We start from the raw sequence: 21,299 nt of genomic DNA, 5'->3' as shown, positions 1-21,299 counted from the left end.
TATGTTCCTTATTTTGGAGCGGTCTCCTCTGTGGGGGGAGGGCCCGTGTGGTCACTGGGAGAGAGGGATGGGTTTGCTGGGAGCTGCGCTGCTGAGAGACCTGCCGATTGGCCTTCGGGTTCAGTGTGGTTCAGCACCTGTAATGATGCAGTCACTCAGCTCATGTGTATATACATGACTGCACAGTCCCTTTTAAAATTGTGTTTTTGTTGACTGAGATTACTGCAACCCGCTGGAAAAATGTGTTTTTATTGATGGAAATGACTGTAATCCACTGTGTGACATACCATGGGGTGATACTTGTAGTGGCCGATGTCGTTTGGGTCGATCTTGGCCAGAGACTGAGTGTCTGCATCGCGAGCGTTGACTATCCGCAGACAAAGCTCCATATTACCCAGCTAGATAAGACAGGCATGTAGAATCATCTCACTGCTTAAATCCACATCCTTAAACACCACAACTGTCCTGGAAGAAGGGTTGTTAATCATGTCTCCACCGGAATAATCCTGACCTCTGACAGGAAGTTCACTATGTCATGTGGCTAGTTCAGAAACAGGTCATATCAAGATGGTCAAGATCTGTCCCTGTCTAAGGCAGTAGTGATCTCATTTCTAATATGAAGTAAGGGCATCATCTCTTTTTTTTATTTGAGCAGTTCAGTCGCCTTCATAGTGCCTCACTGAGCTGGAGTTCTCACCTGAGGTACAGAGTTGAGCTGTGCTGGGCTGAGGGAGGGTCTCAAAGGAAGAACACGGAAAGGAACCTTCCAGAACCCACTGAGAACCCGGTTGTGCTGGTCAAATAACTCCATTTGGGCCCAGCCTCTTGGTACCAGGTTCTGGATCACGTGTGCTGAACGATCCGAAGCCCCACTACCCTGGACCTCCACCACCAGAGAGAGGGAGGGAGAAGGCTGCATTCTACAAAACAGACACATTGACCCAAAGCCCTCAGACTTCACAATAAGCTGATGAGACAGAGTGTATCTTTTTGTTAATGTCCTCATAAACTGCATTTTTCAGACATGTCTGAATGCTTTTCAGATAGAGTGACATGAAGAAGTTTAATAGGAATGAAGAGACAGACAAGAGAGGAGTTCAGCTCAGTTGCGCTGATGGCTGTGATATTAGCATACCTTGGCACAGGTTGTTTCATAGACAGTATGGCATAGTTTCCAGGGGGCACGCCATGGGGATAGGAGAGTGCCCGAGCAGGTTGGCACTCCACAGGGGGAAGAGGGGTGGGCCAGCCCAGCTCCTGACCCCCCAAATACAACCCTGCCACCAGGCACAGTGCTGCCAGAGAGGCATCCACACCCACCACCAGATCATAGAACAACACAAACCCTGCCCTGCAAAACACACACACACACACAGTAAGGCTTGACTTTCTTTAGACAGACTTGATTGTTATCTCCTATCAAGCAACTCTTATTACACACTCTTACAAACAGGTGTCTGTTTGAGAGAGAGAGAACGAGTATGTGTGTATGAGAGGAAGGAAGCCAGTGTGTGTGTGTGTCTTTCAGAAGGGAGAAAGCCTGTGTGTGTGTGTGTTTGTTTCAGAGAGAGAGAAAGCCAGTGTGTGTGTGTGTGTTTATGAGAGGGAGGAAGCCAGTGTGTGTGTGTGTGTTTCAGAGAGAGAAAGAAGCCAGTGTGTGTGTGTGTGTTTCAGAAAGAGAGAAAGCCTGTGTGTGTGTGTTTGTTTCAGAGAGAGAGAAAGCCTGTGTGTGTGTGTGTGTGTGTTTATGAGATGGAGGAAGCCAGTGTGTGTGTGTGTGTGTGTGTGTGTGTGTTTCTTTCTGAGAGAGAAGAAGCCAGTGTGTGTGTGTTTATGAGAGAGAAGGGAAGCCAGTGTGTGTGTGTGTGTTTATGAGAGAGGGGAAGCCAGTGTGTGTGTGTGTGTGTCTTTCTGAGAGAGAAGAAGCCAGTGTGTGTGTGTGTGTTTCTGAGAGAGAAGAAGCCAGTGTGTGTGTGTGTGTGTTTATGAGAGAGAAGAAACCAGTGTGTGTGTGTGTGTTTATGAGAGAGGGGAAGCCAGTGTGTGTGTGTGTGTGTGTGTGTGTGTGTGTTTCTGAGAGAGAAGAAGCCAGTGTGTGTGTGTGTGTGTGTGTGTGTGTGTTTCTGAGAGAGAAGAAGCCAGTGTGTGTGTGTGTGTGTGTGTGTGTGTGTGTGTGTTTATGAGAGAGGAGAAGCCAGTGTGTGTGTGTGTGTTTATGAGAGAGGGGAAGCCAGTGTGTGTGTGTGTGTGTGTGTGTGTGTGTGTTGAGTGTACGTCTGTGTGTGTGTGTGTGTGTGTTTCTGAGAGAGAAGAAGCCAGTGTGTGTGTGTGTGTGTTTATGAGAGAGGAGAAGCCAGTGTGTGTGTGTGTGTGTTTATGAGAGAGGAGAAGCCAGTGTGTGTGTGTGTGTTTATGAGAGAGGGGAAGCCAGTGTGTGTGTGTTGAGTGTACGTCTGTGTGTGTGTGTGTGTGTTTATGAGAGAGAAGAAGCCAGTGTGTGTGTGTGTGTGTGTTTATGAGAGAGGGGAAGCCAGTGTGTGTGTGTTAATGAGAGAGGAAGAGGGGAGTCTGATGACTTACGCGGGGTCATAAGGTGCAGGACCTAAGGTGTCCGCAGGGTCCAGAGCGTTACCTCTCATTGTGTAACTCTGCTTTGTCTGCTCCTGGTCCATCAGGAGAATTACAAACACACACACACACGCACATACACGTGCAAGCTTAGTTTCATCCTGCAGCGTCTTCAGGTTATACCTCTGGATGCATTTGTACATAGTCAGAGATGAGAACACTTGTGGTTTTTGGGGGGCGGTGGCCTACCAGGAGTGGATGTAACTGTGTTTGAGGGTGAAGGGGTCCAGAGAAGAAGGGTGGAGGAGGTGGTGGAGGTCGTCTGCGTTCCCTGCTCCTCTCCACCTCCCTCCGCAGGCTGGAGATCTCAGCCAGTAGACTGGCCATGGTGTAGAGGTGGTTCCTCTGGAGATCTGTGCCAAGCATTAATACCAGCTACATAACATTACATAACTCTCAGTCATTAACAATCTACATAACATTACATAACTCTCAGTCACTTCATCCAGCTACATAACATTACATAACTCTCAGTCATTAACAATCTCCTTCATCAGATGTGAAAAACATCTCACTGATATTAAAGGAGAAGAAAGGTTCAGGATTTTTGTTTTTTACTCACCGTTGTGTTCTTACATTAAAATCGCTCTGTAGATGGGGTTTCATGACTATGTGAGTTTAAACATGTTAATATTGGTGTTCTCATTAGTTGGTAACAGCGGGAATATGTGGGACCAAAGCCTGACTTAGCAAAACCTGGGCCTTGGGCTTGATCCAGGTTACAGATACCAACTGGCAGAATCATAAAAGTCCACTCTGACAGTCAGTGGAGGGGAGCACACACATTGTGTTACCTGTGGAGACCTGCTTCTGCCACTGAGAAAAGTGAGAAGTATTCTAGGAAGTGGGATGGTTTGCAGCCTCGTTTTAGTATCTCAAAATTATAAGCAGTTTGAAATTATAACTGAACATGTGAGGATTCAGACTCAGTATCCTGAAATGACTACTTCTCTTAATTACAGTTTAACGTGTCAGGGTGATAGACTGCTTGCCTTCATCACCATGTGGGAGGATCGTAATTACCAGTTGTAAACTGGTAAATATCATTTGGATACATTCACGTGTTATGAAGTGAGAAGTATCATTAAGCATCAAACAGATTATACTTTTTTTTTAATTAAGTGAGTAATGGGAGTTTTCAGCTCTCAGTAAATAAAACAAAAATGTAAAAATGTGGAAATGCCAGAGATAAGTTGTGTGCTTATGTGTTTTTTGTTTGTTGTTTGTTTGCTTGTTTGTTTGTTTTAGTTAATTAGAATAAAGAGGTGTGTGAGAGACCTCAGCCAGGCCTGTGACTGACTGTGACATGAGAGGAATTAAAGACCTCCCCCCACCTTCTCACTTCTGAACAGCGTTGGAGGGACAAAACAGAGGAACCTTTGCTCTAACACAACTATTAGGTATGCATCTATATAGGTTAATTATTTATTGCTTGTTAAAATAAGTTTTCTGTTGGGGTTGGTATATTCCTGTTTATATGCAGTATTATTGTGTGCCCAATTTTGAGGCTGTATAAATGGTAGTGATGTGGAGTGAAGGGGCTGTATAAATAATAGTGATGTGGAGTGAAGGGGCTGTATAAATAATAGTGATGTGGAGTGAAGGGGCTGTATAAATAATAGTGATGTGGAGTGAAGGGGCTGTATAAATAATAGTGAGTGAAGGGGCTGTATAAATGGTAGTGATGTGGAGTGAAGGGGCTGTATAAATGGTAGTGATGTGGAGTGAAGGGGCTGTATAAATGGTAGTGATGTGGAGTGAAGGGGCTGTATAAATGGTAGTGATGTGGAGTGAAGGGGCTGTATAAATGGTAGTGATGTGGAGTGAAGGGGCTGTATAAATAATAGTGATGTGGAGTGAAGGGGCTGTATAAATAATAGTGATGTGGAGTGAAGGGGCTGTATAAATAATAGTGATGTGGAGTGAAGGGGCTGTATAAATAATAGTGATGTGGAGTGAAGGGGCTGTATATATAGTGATGTGGAGTGAAGGGACTGTATAAATGATAGTTCTGTTTTTTTGTTTTGTTTTGTTTTGTTTTTCTAGAGAAAGGTGTGATTGGGAACAACTTCATTCTTTTATTTCAATTTATAGTAACATTTTATTTGTCTTTTATGGCTATTATTATTCAATCAGAAAAAAAAGTCATTAATTGGGTGGACATGGCATCGTCCTCGTCCCTCGGCCCAAACCTAACAAGAGCCCTGGCACCATTCTCATAATAACTCCAAATGACCACACTGTCACAGTTAACATACAAAACCACTTTCACATGGACAGAACACTGGTATGATGGTGGTTATTTTAATTCTAGTCGAGAAGAGAAAAGGTCCTACCGCCTTCTCCTCTGTGCCTTTCTCGGGCAAGCTGGGCTCTGAAGATCTCTTCCTCCAGTCTCCGGTTCTCCTGCTCCACGGCCAGAACCTCAGACTCCATGGCTGGTGGCTGAGGTTTCATCCCTGGGCAGGGTGATGACGAGGGACATGGTCTCTTTGGAAATCAAATGTGCTAATACACTCCACAAACAAACACACCGAGACAAACAAACACACTGAGACATTCAACACTCACTTTTTCTCCTTGTCTTGTGGTCCATTATGGGTCGGGTCTGCTCTAGAGTTTGGGCCTCAGCCTGAAAATCATGCATTTGGGCTAGAACCTGTGGATCAGTACCCCCAGCCTGCAGGTAGGCTAGCCGCAGTGACCTGTCCCTCCGACAGAAGCACCCAAAATTCACAACACTGGTTTAAGTTTTCAGGAGTGAAAACAGAAGTGTGGGCTCTATAATGTATAATGGTATGATTATAGAATGCAGATTTCCACATGTGTGCAATGGTCACATGACGGAGTACAGGCATGTGATTGGAGCCCACTCTGATTTTACCCATGACAAATGAACAGACCTAATTTGGGCAGATAGGGGGCCGTCCACAGAGGAAGTGAGGTCAAATGTGATGTGTTGAGGCTTCCTGTCCTCAGGAGAGTCTGTGGGGACATCAGCCTCTCTGGGCCTGAGAGTGACCACAGTGGATTTCAGTTAGTCTCACCCTATGTTGTTTCATTGGCTTACACACTAATTCATCTACTGAATGACTGTTTCATTGATTTATTGTCTGACTGAATACTGATTCAGTCGTTCGTGTCTTTGTTGACTGACTGCCTGAATGAGTAACTGGTTTGATTTATGGATTGACTGCTTTCTAACCCCTGATTGAGTAACTGGTTTGATTTATGGATTGACTGCTTTCTAACCCCTGCATGGAGGTGATCTGAGTGCCGATTTGGATCAGGGTCTCCTCATTCCTTTTCTCCAGCTCCTTTAGCTCCTGCAGGAGAGCCCCAACAGGAGTCACGCTGCCCTGCTCAGCTAATGCAGCAAGCCTCCTCTCGATCTCTACACACACACGCGCGCATACACACACACACATGTGCATGGACATATACACACACACAAATACACACACACATGCACGCGCGCACACACACACACACACACAAACACACACACATGTGCATGGACATATACACACACACAAACACACACACGCACGCACGCACACACACACACACACACACACACACACACGTGCATGGACATATACACACACACAAACGCACACACACACGCACATACACACAAGCACACATGCACACACAAACATGCACATGCACACACGCACAAAGAGCAATACAATAGTTCTAAAACAAATAAATATACATCACACAACCAGACAATATACAGTAACCATATAATACAAGACTTTACCAAACATGCAGAAAAAAAGAAAAAAGAAATCACATATGTGCACACTTGCACTATAATCAACCATATCAAATCTACTATAATCAACCACATCAAATGTACTATAATCAACCACATCAAATATACTATAATCAACCATATCAAATATACTATAATCAACCACATCAAATGTACTATAATCAACCAAATCAAATATACTATAATCAACCACCTCAAATGTACTGTAATCAACTACATCAAATCTACTATAATCAACCACATCGAATGTACGATAATCAACCACATCAAATGTACTGTAATCAACTACATCAATTCTACTATAATCAACCACATCAAATGTACTGTAATCAACTACATCAAATCTACTATAATCAACCAAATCAAATCTACTATAATCAACCAAATCAAATGTACTGTAATCAACTACATCAAATCTACTACAATCAACCACATCAAATCTACTATAATCAACCACATCAAATATACTATAATCAACCACATCAAACATACTATAATCAACCATATCAAATATATTATATCAGCCATATCAAATATACTATAATCAACCACATCAAATCTACTATAATCAACCACATCAAATCTGAGGTGTAGAGACAGTGACTGTTGTATTAACCATGTTTCTGCTGCTCCAGTTGGCTGTTCAAGGACCTGATCTCTGCCAGCTGTCTTTCATGCTGGTCCCAAGCCTCCTGGACTTTGTCTCTGCCCTTAGTTGGCCCACCCACACCCTGTAAAACACAGTAAAGACCCAATGCATTTAGCCTCATTCAGTACGCATTTAAACAGATCAGCGCTAAGAATAAGACACGTGTGTGACTGGCAGTGAAAAGCGGGTTTTGACTCACCTCACTCTGGGGTTTGGGTGGGCTAGACATGCTCTCTTCTACTGACATCCTTAACCTTTTGACCTGAAGGGATGATCAGACATAGGCCTAAACAGAGGAACACATTCCTCTACCAAACAGCAATGACATTATTTCTCACACAACTGTCTACAGGAGCCTGAAGATGTAAAGACAGTCCAGAGGCAGCACTTCAAGGAAACTGGCACTACTTTAAAAATACAGTGGTTCTCACAGAACACTGGGTTCTCTTCTATATTTGCCCTGTTGTTGTGACTGTACACAGAGTTAGTGCTCAGGTGTGTACCTCGTCAGTGAGTTTCCTGAAGGCCAGGCTGTCTGCCCCACTGATCTGAGCTGACTCCTCCCACACATGCCCTGGTTCACACCCACTGTCTCCATCTGGGACACCGCCCAGTTTGCTCTGCTGCTCTCTGAGCTGGCAACCCAGACACAGATAGACACTGACAACCACTCACATAGGTGTATGTACATACACATTTACTCTGTTAGGTGTATCCTCCAAGGTGGTTTTGATCAATCTGCATTAAAGATGCATTGTTTAAGGATGTGTTCTATTAACGTTTTTCAAAAGAATTTTTAGTTTCGTGTGAGGGAAGCTCTTCAGACAGAAAAAATTGTCTCTTTACACAAGAGAGAGGAACATCCTGAAGATGAAGCAAAGTGATTATCCAAAAACATGAGAGAGAGACTTGAGCAGTCACTGTAGACCATTCTTAAATGTGAGAGTGTTTACTTCCTAATTTTCAGACACCAGATGTTTGGGGTCAGTCAGCCATTTGAGGCACAAGAAACGCTGAGCCTGATTTAGGAGAACTGTATGTCCTGCTACGCTTCATGAGTAAGCATAACAATGATGAAATGCTTTAGTGCTAGTCACCTGATGAATGATGTTTTAATACTAGGTCAGTGAATCTACAGTAGTCCCCTCCTGAGAGGCCCCATGTGCTTCAGTGAAAATCTGTATCTATGCATTTCGTGTCTTATCCTGTCCATACTTACGTGAATCAAGTCAGGGGTCCTGGTTTTTCGGGGAAGGAGTCCCCCCACTCCCCTCAAGAAAGTTTTCCCTGGCACTCTGAACTCCACACGCCCCCGATGGAGTAGCACAGGGTCTCCAATGTCACTGCCAATGCAGAACCGTGCTTTGTGTTTCTGCAGTAACCCAGCGGAATGGAAAACCATTTTACAGTCCCGACAGTGGAAGTCTCCTAGCACTTCCATCTGTTAATCTCCCAATTACCAACCGGCTAAACGGTTTTGTTCCCACATACAGCCAGAAGTTTGGCCTAAAATCAGGACCATATGAGCAGAGCAAGAGCTGTGTTGTTGATCTCTCTAGTTCAGGTGTCTCCACTGCGTTTACAGCTTAGTTTGTTTGGTTACAGTCACTATGTCAGTTACCGTGGGAAACCACACTGATAAAGAATGGGTGAGGCACAAGGGTGGCCAAATTTACCAGTCAACTTTTAACTTATATTAGGTTTTACTGTACATCATTAATCTGGGGCTTCATGTGCTTTCATGATGAAAATGTTCTGTCCAATTTATGGTTTTATTTTTATGTATCCAATCAGAAAATGAAATGGTAGGCGTGTTTGGCAAACTGATGCAAAATATTTATTATATTTTTTTTCCTTTTTCCTCCAAGATGCGGTAGTTTCTGTTTTGTAATTTCATACAGATAACCCATACATGTCTCCTTATCTTTTTTTAAAATCTGTAAATAATGTTATCAAAATAATCTTAATCTTCCAAAACTCACAATTTTTTATTCTTATATTTTTTTTACAATCCACCCTGAATATCAAGGCTGCAGGAACAACATAACGCAAACAAAGAAAAAAAAAAAAAGGAAAAACTATTTGTGGGAATTTTTACAGCTGTACCAAAATAAGAAAAGAAAAGAAAAGAAAGAAACCTTAAGTCTGTGAAAAAGCCTTTTTCTAGCCCATCAGCCAAAACAAGATAGAAAAGAAAGAAAAACTGACCGAGATGCATCACTTACAACAGCGGTCCCTCATGAAAAAAAACAAAACAACAGAAACAACTTCTGAAAACTGGGCACCACTTAAATACCAGCAGCAGGGACTGGGCTGAGAGTCCACGGATCATAAAATTTATGTTAATTTCTGAAATCACAAATGTGTGTCAGTTTATGAGAACATCAGGAAAACCCAGAAAAGCCTGAAAGCCATCGAGACAGGGTTTCTAGCGCCCCAAACAGTCAAAGTCCTCAGACCAAAAAACCCCCGTCATTCCACAAGAGGACTATATCCACAAAATGTCTTGCCAGCAAATGACATTTATCAACATTACAAGGACCTGATAATGCTGCAATTTTTCTAATACACTTGGTAAACTTTATTTTTTTTTCCTCAAAGAATTTCGCAATAGCATGACTGATAGAAAGTTTGAATATCTCTTTTTTCAATGGATAGTCCTTCCCAGCTACATTCAAATATAGTAAAGCTTTTTGAGAACTGTTGTGTTTCAGCTGAGGGGCTTGTACTTTGGATAGTGAGACAATTCCCCTTGGAAAAAAAAAAACCAAACCAAACCAAAACAAAATGAAACCCTGCTGCAATCCTCCAGAGTAAAGACGAGGGAAATCTCAGAGTAAGGTGAATGGCACACCGGTTCCTGGAAGTTTCCTAAGTGTAACACTACCATATGTCCCCAGTACTGGTGACAGGACAGAGAGTGTGTGTGTGTGTGTGTGTGTGTTTTTATTAACTGTGAGTTTGTACAAAGTTGATCCATACTCTGACAGGCAGACCTGCGGGAACCCACGCCATCACTGGACTGAACTAATCTGGACTTCCACAGTGACAGTCCTCCTCTTGCCCTCTACACCTGTGATCTCACCAACCCTGGTGCCGAAGTACCCTTATGGGACCTGGTTTCTGAAAATATTTCAGCTATCAGTCACCAGGTGAAATGCACACACACACAGGAGACATAGCGTCCAGTGCAGTTTTGTTAAACTGACACAGAGGAGACTTAGGAAAAAACAGCTCACTGCGGGGACACTCTAGGACCTGGAGCCAAATTCCCATTTGTTTGTTTTTGTCTGCGAACGAGCCAGGCTACCCTGCAGAGCATGTTGTGTTGGAGACTGATTTCTTCTCATCCTTTAGTGAGGTCTTGCCGTGGTGATGACAGACTGCGTTCATTTCACTGAGGGACCAGATGTGAAGCCCCTGTCTGGGGGACACACAATGATTGTTTCCTCTTGACACTACTGCTACGCTGCTACCAATTGTTTTCGCAAAAAAAAAAAAAACAGAAAAAAAAGACAGAGAGAGAGAGAGAGAGAGAGAGAGAGAAAAATGTGTCAAAGCTATTTTTAGAACATTCAGATGAAGTCTTTTTTTCCACGGTTATAACTGATGTTACCATGAATTAGTCTTTTTACCCCAAGCAAAACAAAAGAAAAAGAAAAATAATAAAAACAAACAAAAAATAAGAACTGTGTGTGTGTGTGTGTGTGTGTGCGCGTGTGTGTGTGAGTGTAGTTTTTCATAAACATGTCTAGCTCTGGCTAACTGAGAAAAACTTGACGGCGGCAGGGGAAAGGGTGGTGGGGTGGCAAAGAAGGAAAGAAAAAAGAAAGAAAGAAAGAAAGAAAGAAAGAAAAACGACTCATGAGTTAACAGCTCCATATTGTCTCTCACTGGGATATGGTTGATGTCCCTTGTGCATGAAAATAATCTGATATTTTCTTTAAATAACGGGAGGAGAGAGAGACAGAGTGAGAGAGAGAGACAGAGTGCGGGTGATGGATGATGATGATGATGATGCTGATGAGGAAGAGGAGAAGCGGGGTGGAAAGCCACGCTAGGTGTCTTCGTCAGAAGAGCTCTGGCTGCTGCTGGTCTCAGATCCCGAGTCCTCGTCCAGGCCAGAGGTCGCTGGGCTCCTCCAGGTCAGCGGCAGGGTCACACCACGTGACCTCAACAGCATGCCATTACGCCCGTTTTTCTTCAACTATCACACACACACATATGTACATACATAAAGGTCACATACAACAGCAAATGTACACACACAGACATCTGCTTGTGCAGAGAAATCAGTGTGTGTATATCTCGCTGTCTCTCATGCTATGCAAATACATGTAGGCGGGTTCTAGCATTAGTCACTATACTGGCGACATGAGTAACAATTCCAGTCGGTAACTCCCAGGGCATGAAACACACCTGCAATGTGTGTGTGTGTGTGTGTGTGTATGTAGTATGTATTTCTTACCTGCTCTGTTTTAGCCTGAAACTCTCTGAGTTCGTCCTCTGTGAGGGGCTGGAAGTTATCATCATTCTCTGGGTACTCCTGCCATCCCATTGCCTTCAGCAGCCTGCAATACACACAACAGCACCATGTCACACGGTGTGTGTGTGTGCGCGTGTGTGTGTGTGTGGTACTGAGATAAAGAATACAAGTGTACAAGTTGAAGTGAATGACAGACTGTCTGAGTGTGTGTGTGACCTGTGCTCTGCCTCCAGGGAGCTGGACAGATGCTCGGTGTCTGAGTCACTGAGGGAGTGAGACAGGCCGTTCTCATGGGTCTCTCCATAGTCTTTAGGCTCAGGTGTGCTGCCTTCTCCCTACACACAAAAATCACAGATTTACCTAACTGTCCTCATGTCACTAATAACATCACATAACAGCCCTTTACACAACACTCCCATCTTCACACAAAGTATGATCAGCGTTCTCTCTCAAGCACATTTAACAGAACAAAAGGACTGATTTAACAGAACAAAAGGACTGGTTAGAGAAATTACATTTAAGAAATATTCACTATTTACACACTTATTGTGATTTCAGCCAAAGGGGCAATTCATATTGTCCTGTATTGGCATATGCTGTAATGTGTTAGATTATGCTATACTGTGTCATATTCTGATGTGTTATACTAATCTGGATTATGCTACGTTGATTTGAATCACACTTTGCCACGTTGATTTGGATTATTCTATGATATTCTGGATTATGCCATGCTGTGCTGATTTGGACTACGCCATGTCGTGTTGGTGTGGTTTATGCTGTACTGGGTGGGATTAAGCCATGCTGTGTAGACTTGGATTACGCTGTGCTATGTTGGTGTGGGTTATGCAGTTGTGTGTTATTACACTGTATTGGTTTGGTGTGGGTTATGCAGTGGTGTGTGGGATTACACTGTATTGTGTTGGTGTGGGTTATGCAGTTGTGTGTGTTATTACATTGTATTGTGTTGGTGTGGGTTATGCAGTGGTGTGTGGGATTACACTGTATTATGTTGGTGTGGGTTATGCAGTTGTGTGTGGGATTACACTGTACTGTGTTGGTGTGGATTATGCAGTTGTGTGTGGGATTACACTGTGCTGTGTTGGCGTGGGTTATGCAGTTGTGTGTGTTATTACACTGTGCTGTGTTGGTGTGGGTTATGCAGTTGTGTGTGTTATTACACTGTGCTGTGTTGGTTATGCAGTGGTGTGTGGGATTACACTGTGCTGTGTTGGTTATGCAGTTGTGTGTGGGATTACACTGTGCTGTGTTGGTGTGGGTTATGCAGTTGTGTGTGGGATTACACTGTACTGTGTTGGTGTGGATTATGCAGTTGTGTGTGGGATTACACTGTGCTGTGTTGGCGTGGGTTATGCAGTTGTGTGTGTTATTACACTGTGCTGTGTTGGTGTGGGTTATGCAGTTGTGTGTGTTATTACACTGTGCTGTGTTGGTTATGCAGTGGTGTGTGGGATTACACTGTGCTGTGTTGGTTATGCAGTGGTGTGTGGGATTACACTGTGCTGTGTTGGCGTGGGTTATGCAGTTGTGTGTGGGATTACACTGTGCTGTGTTGGTGTGGGTTATGCAGTTGTGTGTGGGATTACACTGTGCTGTGTTGGTTATGCAGTTGTGTGTGGGATTACACTGTGCTGTGTTGGCGTGGGTTATGCAGTTGTGTGTGTTATTACACTGTGCTGTGTTGGTGTGGGTTATGCAGTTGTGTGTGTTATTACACTGTGCTGTGTTGGTTATGCAGTGGTGTGTGGGATTACACTGTGCTGTGTTGGTTATGCAGTGGTGTGTGGGATTACACTGTGCTGTGTTGGCGTGGGTTATGCAGTGGTGTGTGGGATTACACTGTGCTGTGTTGGTGTGGGTTATGCAGTTGTGTGTGGGATTACACTGTGCTGTGTTGGTGTGGGTTATGCAGTTGTGTGTGGGATTACACTGTGCTGTGTTGGTGTGGGTTATGCAGTTGTGTGTGGGATTACACTGTGCTGTGTTGGCGTGGGTTATGCAGTTGTGTGTGGGATTACACTGTGCTGTGTTGGCGTGGGTTATGCAGTTGTGTGTGGGATTACACTGTGCTGTGTTGGCGTGGGTTATGCAGTTGTGTGTGGGATTAGGTTTCTGTTGTGCTGACCTCTGCTGGAGCCCCCGGGCTGTGGCAGCCGCTCACCTCCCCATTCCTCTCATCCTTCAGCCCTCGCAGAAACTCACTCTTCCTGTCTGTGCTGCGCCGCATCAGCTTCATACGGGGAGCATTGATATCAATGGGTGGGGTGGTGCTAGAGGGAGGCTGAACAAAGAGAGAGAGAGAGAGAGAGAGAGAGAGAGAGAATGAGTTCAGAGCGTGTGTGTTGACAGTCCAAAGAGCGGAGTGTAAGCCTAAACGTGTGATAGGGCAGCAGGTGTCTGCATGTCTCCCTGTTTGGTCAGCAGTGTATTTGTGTATTTTGTGAAGCCAACATTGTGACACCGTTAGACAAGACAGCCTGTTCGTGCTGGTATGCTGCCTGTGAGACACGGGCTTTAATGAACTCTAAACTGCACGTCTCTCTGACCTGAGGCCAGCCGTGTTGAGAATGTATGTGAACTCTAAACTGCAGGACTCTGTCCTGACGCCAGCCGTGTTGAGAATGTATGTGAACTCTAAACTGCAGGACTCTGTCCTGAGGCCAGCAGCGTTGAGGGTGTGTGTGTCTCTGTGAGGGTGGCACACTGACCTCTTTAGGGCTGCTAAGGGCAGTAGCGTTGATGGGGGTCAGAGGTTTGGATAGTGAAGAAGGACTGGTGAAGGCTGAATCCCGACCAGAGAAATGCAGACCACCTTTAGTTTCCCTTCCATTGGCCTTCCAAGGACCGGCCTGCAGGGGGGGAGAAAGACAGGACGACTTTAGCAAACACCAGTGAATGACCAAAGATAACAGATGAGTCTGATGACTCACACAATGTGTCACATGTTGAGTACTAGCAGCCCCCATAATGAGCCAGTGTTCACGCTAGTACTAGAACACGCCCGGGGACTGGTACTCTAAGGACAGCTAACTGGTCTCTTACCTTAGTGGGTGTGATAGCAGGTTTGGGCACCAGGTTCTTGTAGACACTGGGTCCGGTGATGGGGACTTTGGAGCTGTTAGTGGACAGAGGTCCGGTACTGGCAAACCCAGCTGAGAATGCAGCATTAGGATCCTCCTTAGATACCTTCTTAATGACCAGCATCTTAGACATGGCCTGCTTGGAACTAGGTGGGTTTTCTGTACAACACAGAAGGGATTTGGTTTGATGTGTGAATTCAAAATCACAATCAAAGTTCATTCCACATATGATGATCTTGGGTCTTGTATGAAGATATTATAAGTAAGGTTATTCAATATTTAAAACAAACCCACACAAACACAAAAAAACATGTGTTAGTTGATGAATGGTAAAAGCCCTTACCCCAAACTCCAGCAGGGGTCCCTACGGCACGAGGCTGATTTGCAGGTTTTCCTGTCGTCTCTGGGTTCAGAGAGGGCTGAATTTCCATACGCAAACGCAATGTCAGTATACAGAATCAAATGCTTAAGTCAACAGCATGTGAACTCATTTAAAAACCACAAGCACTTTCCCATGGCATCAAAGTGTGGCCTTACATTACACACATTACAAACGTGCCAACAGGGGGAGGAACTTAACCACATACAGGCAACACTCCTCTACTCTCTCTCTCTCCCAAACACACTACTGGGAATGCCCATATTAACTGTCTGAGAGGAGCAGTGAGAAAACGACCCAAAGCAGAGCCTGAAAAGAGTAGGGATTGAAAAACACTCACAAAATCCTCTTCCACAAACTTGAGCTTGTCCTCGCTCCTCTCCTCGTCCGAATAGCGGTCCTGGAAGGAACCTCCTTTGCGGGGGTGATAGTTGCCGTTGCGTTGTCGGTGGCCCCCCTGCCTGTCTCTGTCCCCTCCTCCGCGTTTTTGGAGACGGCCATGGTGGTGATGGGGGCCGTCCTGACCCCTGGTGGGGCCGTGCCAGTTGGTCGGGTCCTTCCAGCCTGAGCCGCTACCCAGTCCGCCCTGCGAGCCCTTGGCCACACCAGAGTCTACAGAGTCATGTCTCAACAGCGAGGGCTGCAGCCAGCCGTCTCCTACAGGTACACAGAACAAGACAGAGAAAAACAGACAGGGGAAACAGACAGAGAAAAACAGACAGGGGACACAGACAGGGAAAAACAGACAGGGGAAACAGACAGAGAAAAACAGACAGGGGAAACAGACAGAGAAAAACAGACAGGGGAAACAGACAGAGAAAAACAGACAGGGGAAACAGAGAGGCAAACTATTTGCTTTGTCAACTTTAATCAAACAACAAGTGTTTTGTTTATAAGACATGAGCGGAGCCATTGGAATGCGGTGATATACCACAGTGGTTTCAGTTTGGATGGAGACCTGTCTTGTCACTTCTGCACTACTGCCTCTGTGACGTGTGAGTATCTAGTTTTATTTGACTGACAAAGCTTTGGGGCGCATCTAGAAAAACAGTGAACTGAGTATGTGTGTCTGTGTGTGTGTCTGTGTGTGTGTCTGTGTGTGTGTGTGCGTGCGTGCGTGCGTGCGTGTGTGTGTCTGTGTGTGTGCGCGTGCGTGCTTGTTACCTCCAGGGGTTCTGAGTGGGTCGTTGTTGAAGAACCCATCTGATGAGTTGTGTCTGCGACGGCTCACTCCAGGCCGGCCATCTCCACGGGCAAAATGCTCTCCATGCTTCTCAACGGGGGCTGCAGGGGACTGACACACACGCAGACGCCAGAGTGAACATTTAAACACACACATGTACACACACACACACACACACACACACACACACAAAGAGTTTACATTTAAACACACACATTTACACACACACACACACACACACACACACACACACGAGTTTACATTTTAACACACACTCGTACACATGAACACACATACACACACACAAACACACACATACACACACACACACACATGCCAGAGTTAACATTTAAACACACACATGTACATACGCACACATGCCAGAGTTAACATTTAAACACACACACGTACATACGCACGCGCACGCACACACACACACGTGCACAAGCATGCAGACTGGAATTAGCACTCAAACACTAACATCTTCACCTATGCACATATACACAATCTCACACACACGCTGTATAGACCATGTGTGAGTGCGGCAGTCACCTTGGCGGGCTGTGGAGTGGAGAAGTTAAGCCAGGCAGGCACAAAGTCATGCTGCGCCATTTAGGTCCAGTGTGTCCCGTCAGTGGATGGAGGCATCAAACCTCATGGCCAGGAACTGCCAAAGAGAGCAGGGACCCATCAATACAACTTCACCCATTATCCTCACTGTTACTCCCTCTAAACCGCCAAAGAGTGTAGGCACATTTCACTCTTTATCCTCACTGTTACTCCCTCTAAACCGCCAAAGAGTGTAGGCACATTTCACTCTTTATCCTCACTGTTACTCCCTCTAAACCGCCAAAGAGTGTAGGCACATTTCACTCTTTATCCTCACTGTTATTCCCAATACACTGACTGAACAGTAATGACACTCTTTTCCTCTTTCATGTCTTCAGCTCAGCTCTACATGTCAAAATAAAAATAATCAAAAACAATAATTCAAAAACACCTTTTGTCAGGGGAAACCATAACCAAAATGCAAAAATTCATCATAAACAAGAAACCCTGAATTTACCAGCCTTCATGCTAAACTACACTAACCAGCACCATGGTAACATTTATAATATAAAATGATGATGATGTCCTGGTTGCTCACCCCAGAGTTGTAAGCTCTGAAGTCCAGTGGCCCCGTGTGTGTCTGTGCTTCTCACCGAGTGTCTGTGTGTGCGTGCGTGCGTGCGTGTACCAAGCCCAGTTGACCCACTCAGACAGGCTCTGGGACGCCACCAAAGCGCAGCCCCGACACAGCAGAAGCCTCTGCCCAGTGACAAACTCCAGCGTCTGGGCTAGCGTGGCAATGAGCGGACCTGTGGAGCGGATGTTAGTCCTGATGTCCCACACGGTAATAAACTCTGGCTGCTTGTGCTGAGCTGATGTGTGAATGGTCTGGAGGTTTTCTGATCAACCTGACTGATGAACAGATGCAGAAAAGCAAAAACTGTTTTCCCTGACAGAAACCGAACGCATACAGAACGATGGCAAAAGATAACTTTCCAAATGTCTCAAATGTCCATGGAAGCAGAATGCGGTCCTTGTGGGGTAGGAAGGCCAGTCCTTTTTCCTGGAGGGTTTTTCAGAAGCAGCACAGTGTGCCTGCTTGGACACTCCACTCCTCCTCTATGCACTCATGGCAGGCTGAGGCTGCACACAGGCCTACATGCAGGAAAAAAAAAAACCGTGGGGGTGGGGGTGGGGGTGTACCAGGTTGTGCTGTTTTGTGAAGTTTAGGGAGAATGCTATGTTCACCTCATCAAAACTGAGAGGATGCTTCCTCAGAGCGAAAGAGAAAAAAACCCAATGTGTCACATCACAATAGCTGAAGAGGCTTAATGTTACGACCACAGTGGCATTGCTTTGGCTTTCAACAGACGCGTACTACTTTGGACAATTCAAAGCAATGGAACACAGACTGAAATGTCGACATCTTCATATTATTTGTTTGTCATGTTTGTGAAAGGCATATGAGCCAGTACTACGTTAGGTTCTCAGAGTAATTACAAAGTGTTACGATCTGATGCCTAATCACTGGACATGTCTTCCATATCATTAATTCAAAACTTTGACAGGGGACTGACTTTCAGGCTTAGAATCCACAGTGCTCAGATAGCAGTGATGACACTGTGCTCCAGTGACACAGGAAACTCCTTATACTGAACCTGGTTTCAATCAAAACATGGGGGAAGTTCAAACATTCACTATGAGAGAGCCACTGTGTCCCAGGGTTGACTGATGCCTTCAGCGGCTCTGTGTCATGGCCAGCTCTTTGTTTTTAAGGTCTCTTCTAACTTGGTTTGGCTTTAGACTAGTTGAACACTAGTCATAGTTGAAAACACATCAGTGGTCTTTCTGAGTTCACACCAGTTCTTCAGATCAGCTCTGCGGGGGGAAAAAAAACAGAAATTTTGGAAAACCTTTGAAAGATATTTTCTTCTACAAAAAGGTACCTCATGAGACACTGTAAATGTTTTAAACTTGTGCCTCAAAAGCACAGAACCACTGCCCCCCGCCCCCCATCTCCCCTTTCTACAATGCAAAGAAATTCCTTAAACCATCGTATGTGTTTGCTCAAAATAAGACCTCCCCAATATTAGCCCGTGCAAACGTGCCATTTTTGCCTCTATTGTCTCATAAATCACACTCCAGCTCGCATGCTTCGCCACACAGTTATGAGATGCTGGACATTTTTATTATAGCACTTAAGGATACAGCTGGACTTCATCTTATAAACAACCTAACACGAATTTTATTTATAGCACATCAAGCATGTTGTAACAACCTTTTCTGCCAAAGAACTTTTTCTTTCAGTACCTCGTGATTCTATGGGTTTTCCTTTGGCTTACCACGCTGCAACAACTCTGTTTTTATAATGACCATTACAAAACAACGAGTCTGGAACAATGTAAATACACTACAGAATACCATTTTCAAATATCTGTTAAGGAAAGAGTCACAACTACCAATTGTATAAAATTTCTCCAAATAATAACATCCCGCTCTAGCACGCCAGACACTTAGATTGGCAGTGGGCTAATAGTTACCTTGTCGGGAACAGTAAGCCAGTTACGTGCTGGTTGACAAAGACAGTTTCTTTCATTTTAAGCTAAAAACGTCTACATAACATGACGACAATTCACTACGTTAGATAAAATACAGTAAGTTTACGGACTTTGCCTATAGGCCAAATAGGTAGCTACTATAACACGTTAACTGCCTAACACCAAAATGCTACAAATTCAGATCAATTGAACAGCATAGCCAATTAGCTAAATGTTTAGATAGATCAAGTGGCTTAGCTACTCTATAACCTAGCTTATCTGCTAACGCTGGCTAACAGAGCATATTGGTTTAGCATATGATAGTGTGACGATGGTTAAGCTAATATGCTAACGTATCTGGAATGGGCAAGAAATTGAAAGCTCGTCTAGTTAGTTACATGGCTTAAGATAGCTCACAACGATGGTATTAGCAACGATTCGTGTAACTTATAAACAAACTCCGTGTCAAAATTACACACGTACTTTATTTAAATCGAAGCTAACAGTAAAGACTAAGTTAAGTAAACGCTATTCTATCGTTCACAAACTTAACCTAACACAACATATGCTAGTCAGCTAGCGTAGCAGTATTAGCAGGCCATTCAATGTATATGCGAGCCGTGTAACATAGGTTTGGCGGAATTAATTAGGTCTTGTTTGAGCAAAAACACAAAATGTGCACACGCGAGTACCCACAGATGGTCAATTTGATTGCTCAAACGTGTAAAGACGGAGATACCTTCATGACAAAGCTGTCTCTTACAGCTATCAGGCAAGCTAGCGATTCGTGCAAAAATAAACTGTTGCAAAATGGCTCCCTAGCACCGCAACCATACTAAACCTAGGAAGCTATCTGTGCAGAAAAAAATCTCGATGCACGCATACCTCTGTGATCCGTTGTCTGTTTCGATAAGTTATACAATAATCACAATACAATTCTTGAGAAAATAAAAATGTCACTTTGAATGCTGTCGTGTTTCAGACGATATTATTTTTGTTTTCTAATCGCATTCGTCCCGACTCCGCCAATCCGTCTACCTTGTTCCTGTCTACTTCTACACAGACGTGCTAATCGATTACAGAGCACCGTGGACGCGTCACAACATCCCTTTGCAAAGTGTCCCTGACTCCGTGTAACTGTCAGTTGCTGGTTTTTATTTGATGTTAAATCTATATTTAGTCTCCGTTTCAAAATCAAAATTTATACGTATATTAACACAAACACAAATAAATATAGCTCATTCTTATCTTAACAACAGAAACATCGAAGTGATATGTTCCAAGTTCTGTAAGTTTCCCTAGAGATATAGCTTTTCTTGAATGTGAGGGACAATCGATAAGAGGAAAGGGAACTCTTCAGACCATTCAGAACTATTTCCTCCATTAATTTCTTAAGTTCCTTATTCACATTTCCACTCTGTTTCTGTTCTTTTCAACATGTGGCTCCTTAACCATAGATTCAATAGCAAAGTAGCGCTGGACAGATGATGGAGCACAGAACTGTAAATTAAGAAAAGATACTTGAATATATTAAAACATTACAGATTAATGCTCAATTTAAATATGTGACAAAATTAGATAGATAGATAGATAGATAGATAGATAGATAGATAGATAGATAGATAGATAGATAGATAGCATTTGATTAAATGAACCATATTGCAACATGACATCTTTGCAGTCCCTTAGGATTTAGTTTAACCATCTTTTGATTTCAGCCCACTCACACCGATTAGACTTAGAGCACATTTTTATGGTGAGGCAAATATATATCTCGGAAAAGATTCATTTTAATGGCTGACAGATTCATCCAGATTTAAACACATTAACTGCCGCCACAAAATGGGAAAATATGACCCATCATCATGCCAACTATGATCTTGAAACGTGAAACAATTTCAATAACATAACTACTTTTACTTTGACAATTTTGCTCCGGAAGTAAAACTTGTCTGTCAATACAGTGGCGTTGACCTTCTACACGAAAATTCAGCCACTGTACTATGTAA

General features: G+C 43.9%; 2 protein-coding genes across 2 annotated transcripts; both read right to left on the bottom strand.

Moving 5' to 3' along the window:
* Window positions 1-8: 8 nt before the first annotated feature.
* ccdc17 (coiled-coil domain containing 17) lies at window positions 9-8,499 on the bottom strand. Its single transcript, XM_030791139.1, has 14 exons — window positions 8,278-8,499; window positions 7,562-7,693; window positions 7,258-7,320; window positions 7,026-7,140; window positions 5,881-6,022; window positions 5,532-5,639; window positions 5,200-5,333; window positions 4,961-5,087; window positions 2,818-2,989; window positions 2,581-2,663; window positions 1,136-1,351; window positions 698-920; window positions 288-398; window positions 9-137 (listed from the first exon to the last, which is right to left on the bottom strand). The coding sequence occupies exons 1-14, from the start codon at window positions 8,497-8,499 to the stop codon at window positions 9-11; spliced, it is 1,977 nt and encodes a 658-aa protein (XP_030646999.1).
* A 2,279-nt stretch (window positions 8,500-10,778) lies between these two features.
* Window positions 10,779-17,894, bottom strand: gpbp1l1 (GC-rich promoter binding protein 1-like 1). The gene is made up of 11 exons (XM_030791498.1): window positions 17,352-17,894; window positions 16,757-16,871; window positions 16,186-16,315; window positions 15,362-15,678; window positions 14,986-15,061; window positions 14,605-14,801; window positions 14,271-14,411; window positions 13,688-13,843; window positions 11,761-11,879; window positions 11,527-11,629; window positions 10,779-11,265 (listed from the first exon to the last, which is right to left on the bottom strand). Exons 2-11 carry the CDS (start codon window positions 16,814-16,816, stop codon window positions 11,116-11,118), a joined length of 1,449 nt encoding a protein of 482 aa, XP_030647358.1. The 5' UTR covers window positions 16,817-16,871; window positions 17,352-17,894; the 3' UTR covers window positions 10,779-11,115.
* Window positions 17,895-21,299: the final 3,405 nt, after the last annotated feature.

The sequence above is a fragment of the Chanos chanos genome, chromosome 14 (assembly GCF_902362185.1).
Source record: "Chanos chanos chromosome 14, fChaCha1.1, whole genome shotgun sequence".
NCBI lineage: Eukaryota > Metazoa > Chordata > Actinopteri > Gonorynchiformes > Chanidae > Chanos > Chanos chanos.
The sequence above is the reverse complement of the archived record's forward strand: the minus strand, read 5'-3'. Positions and strand labels throughout refer to the sequence as shown.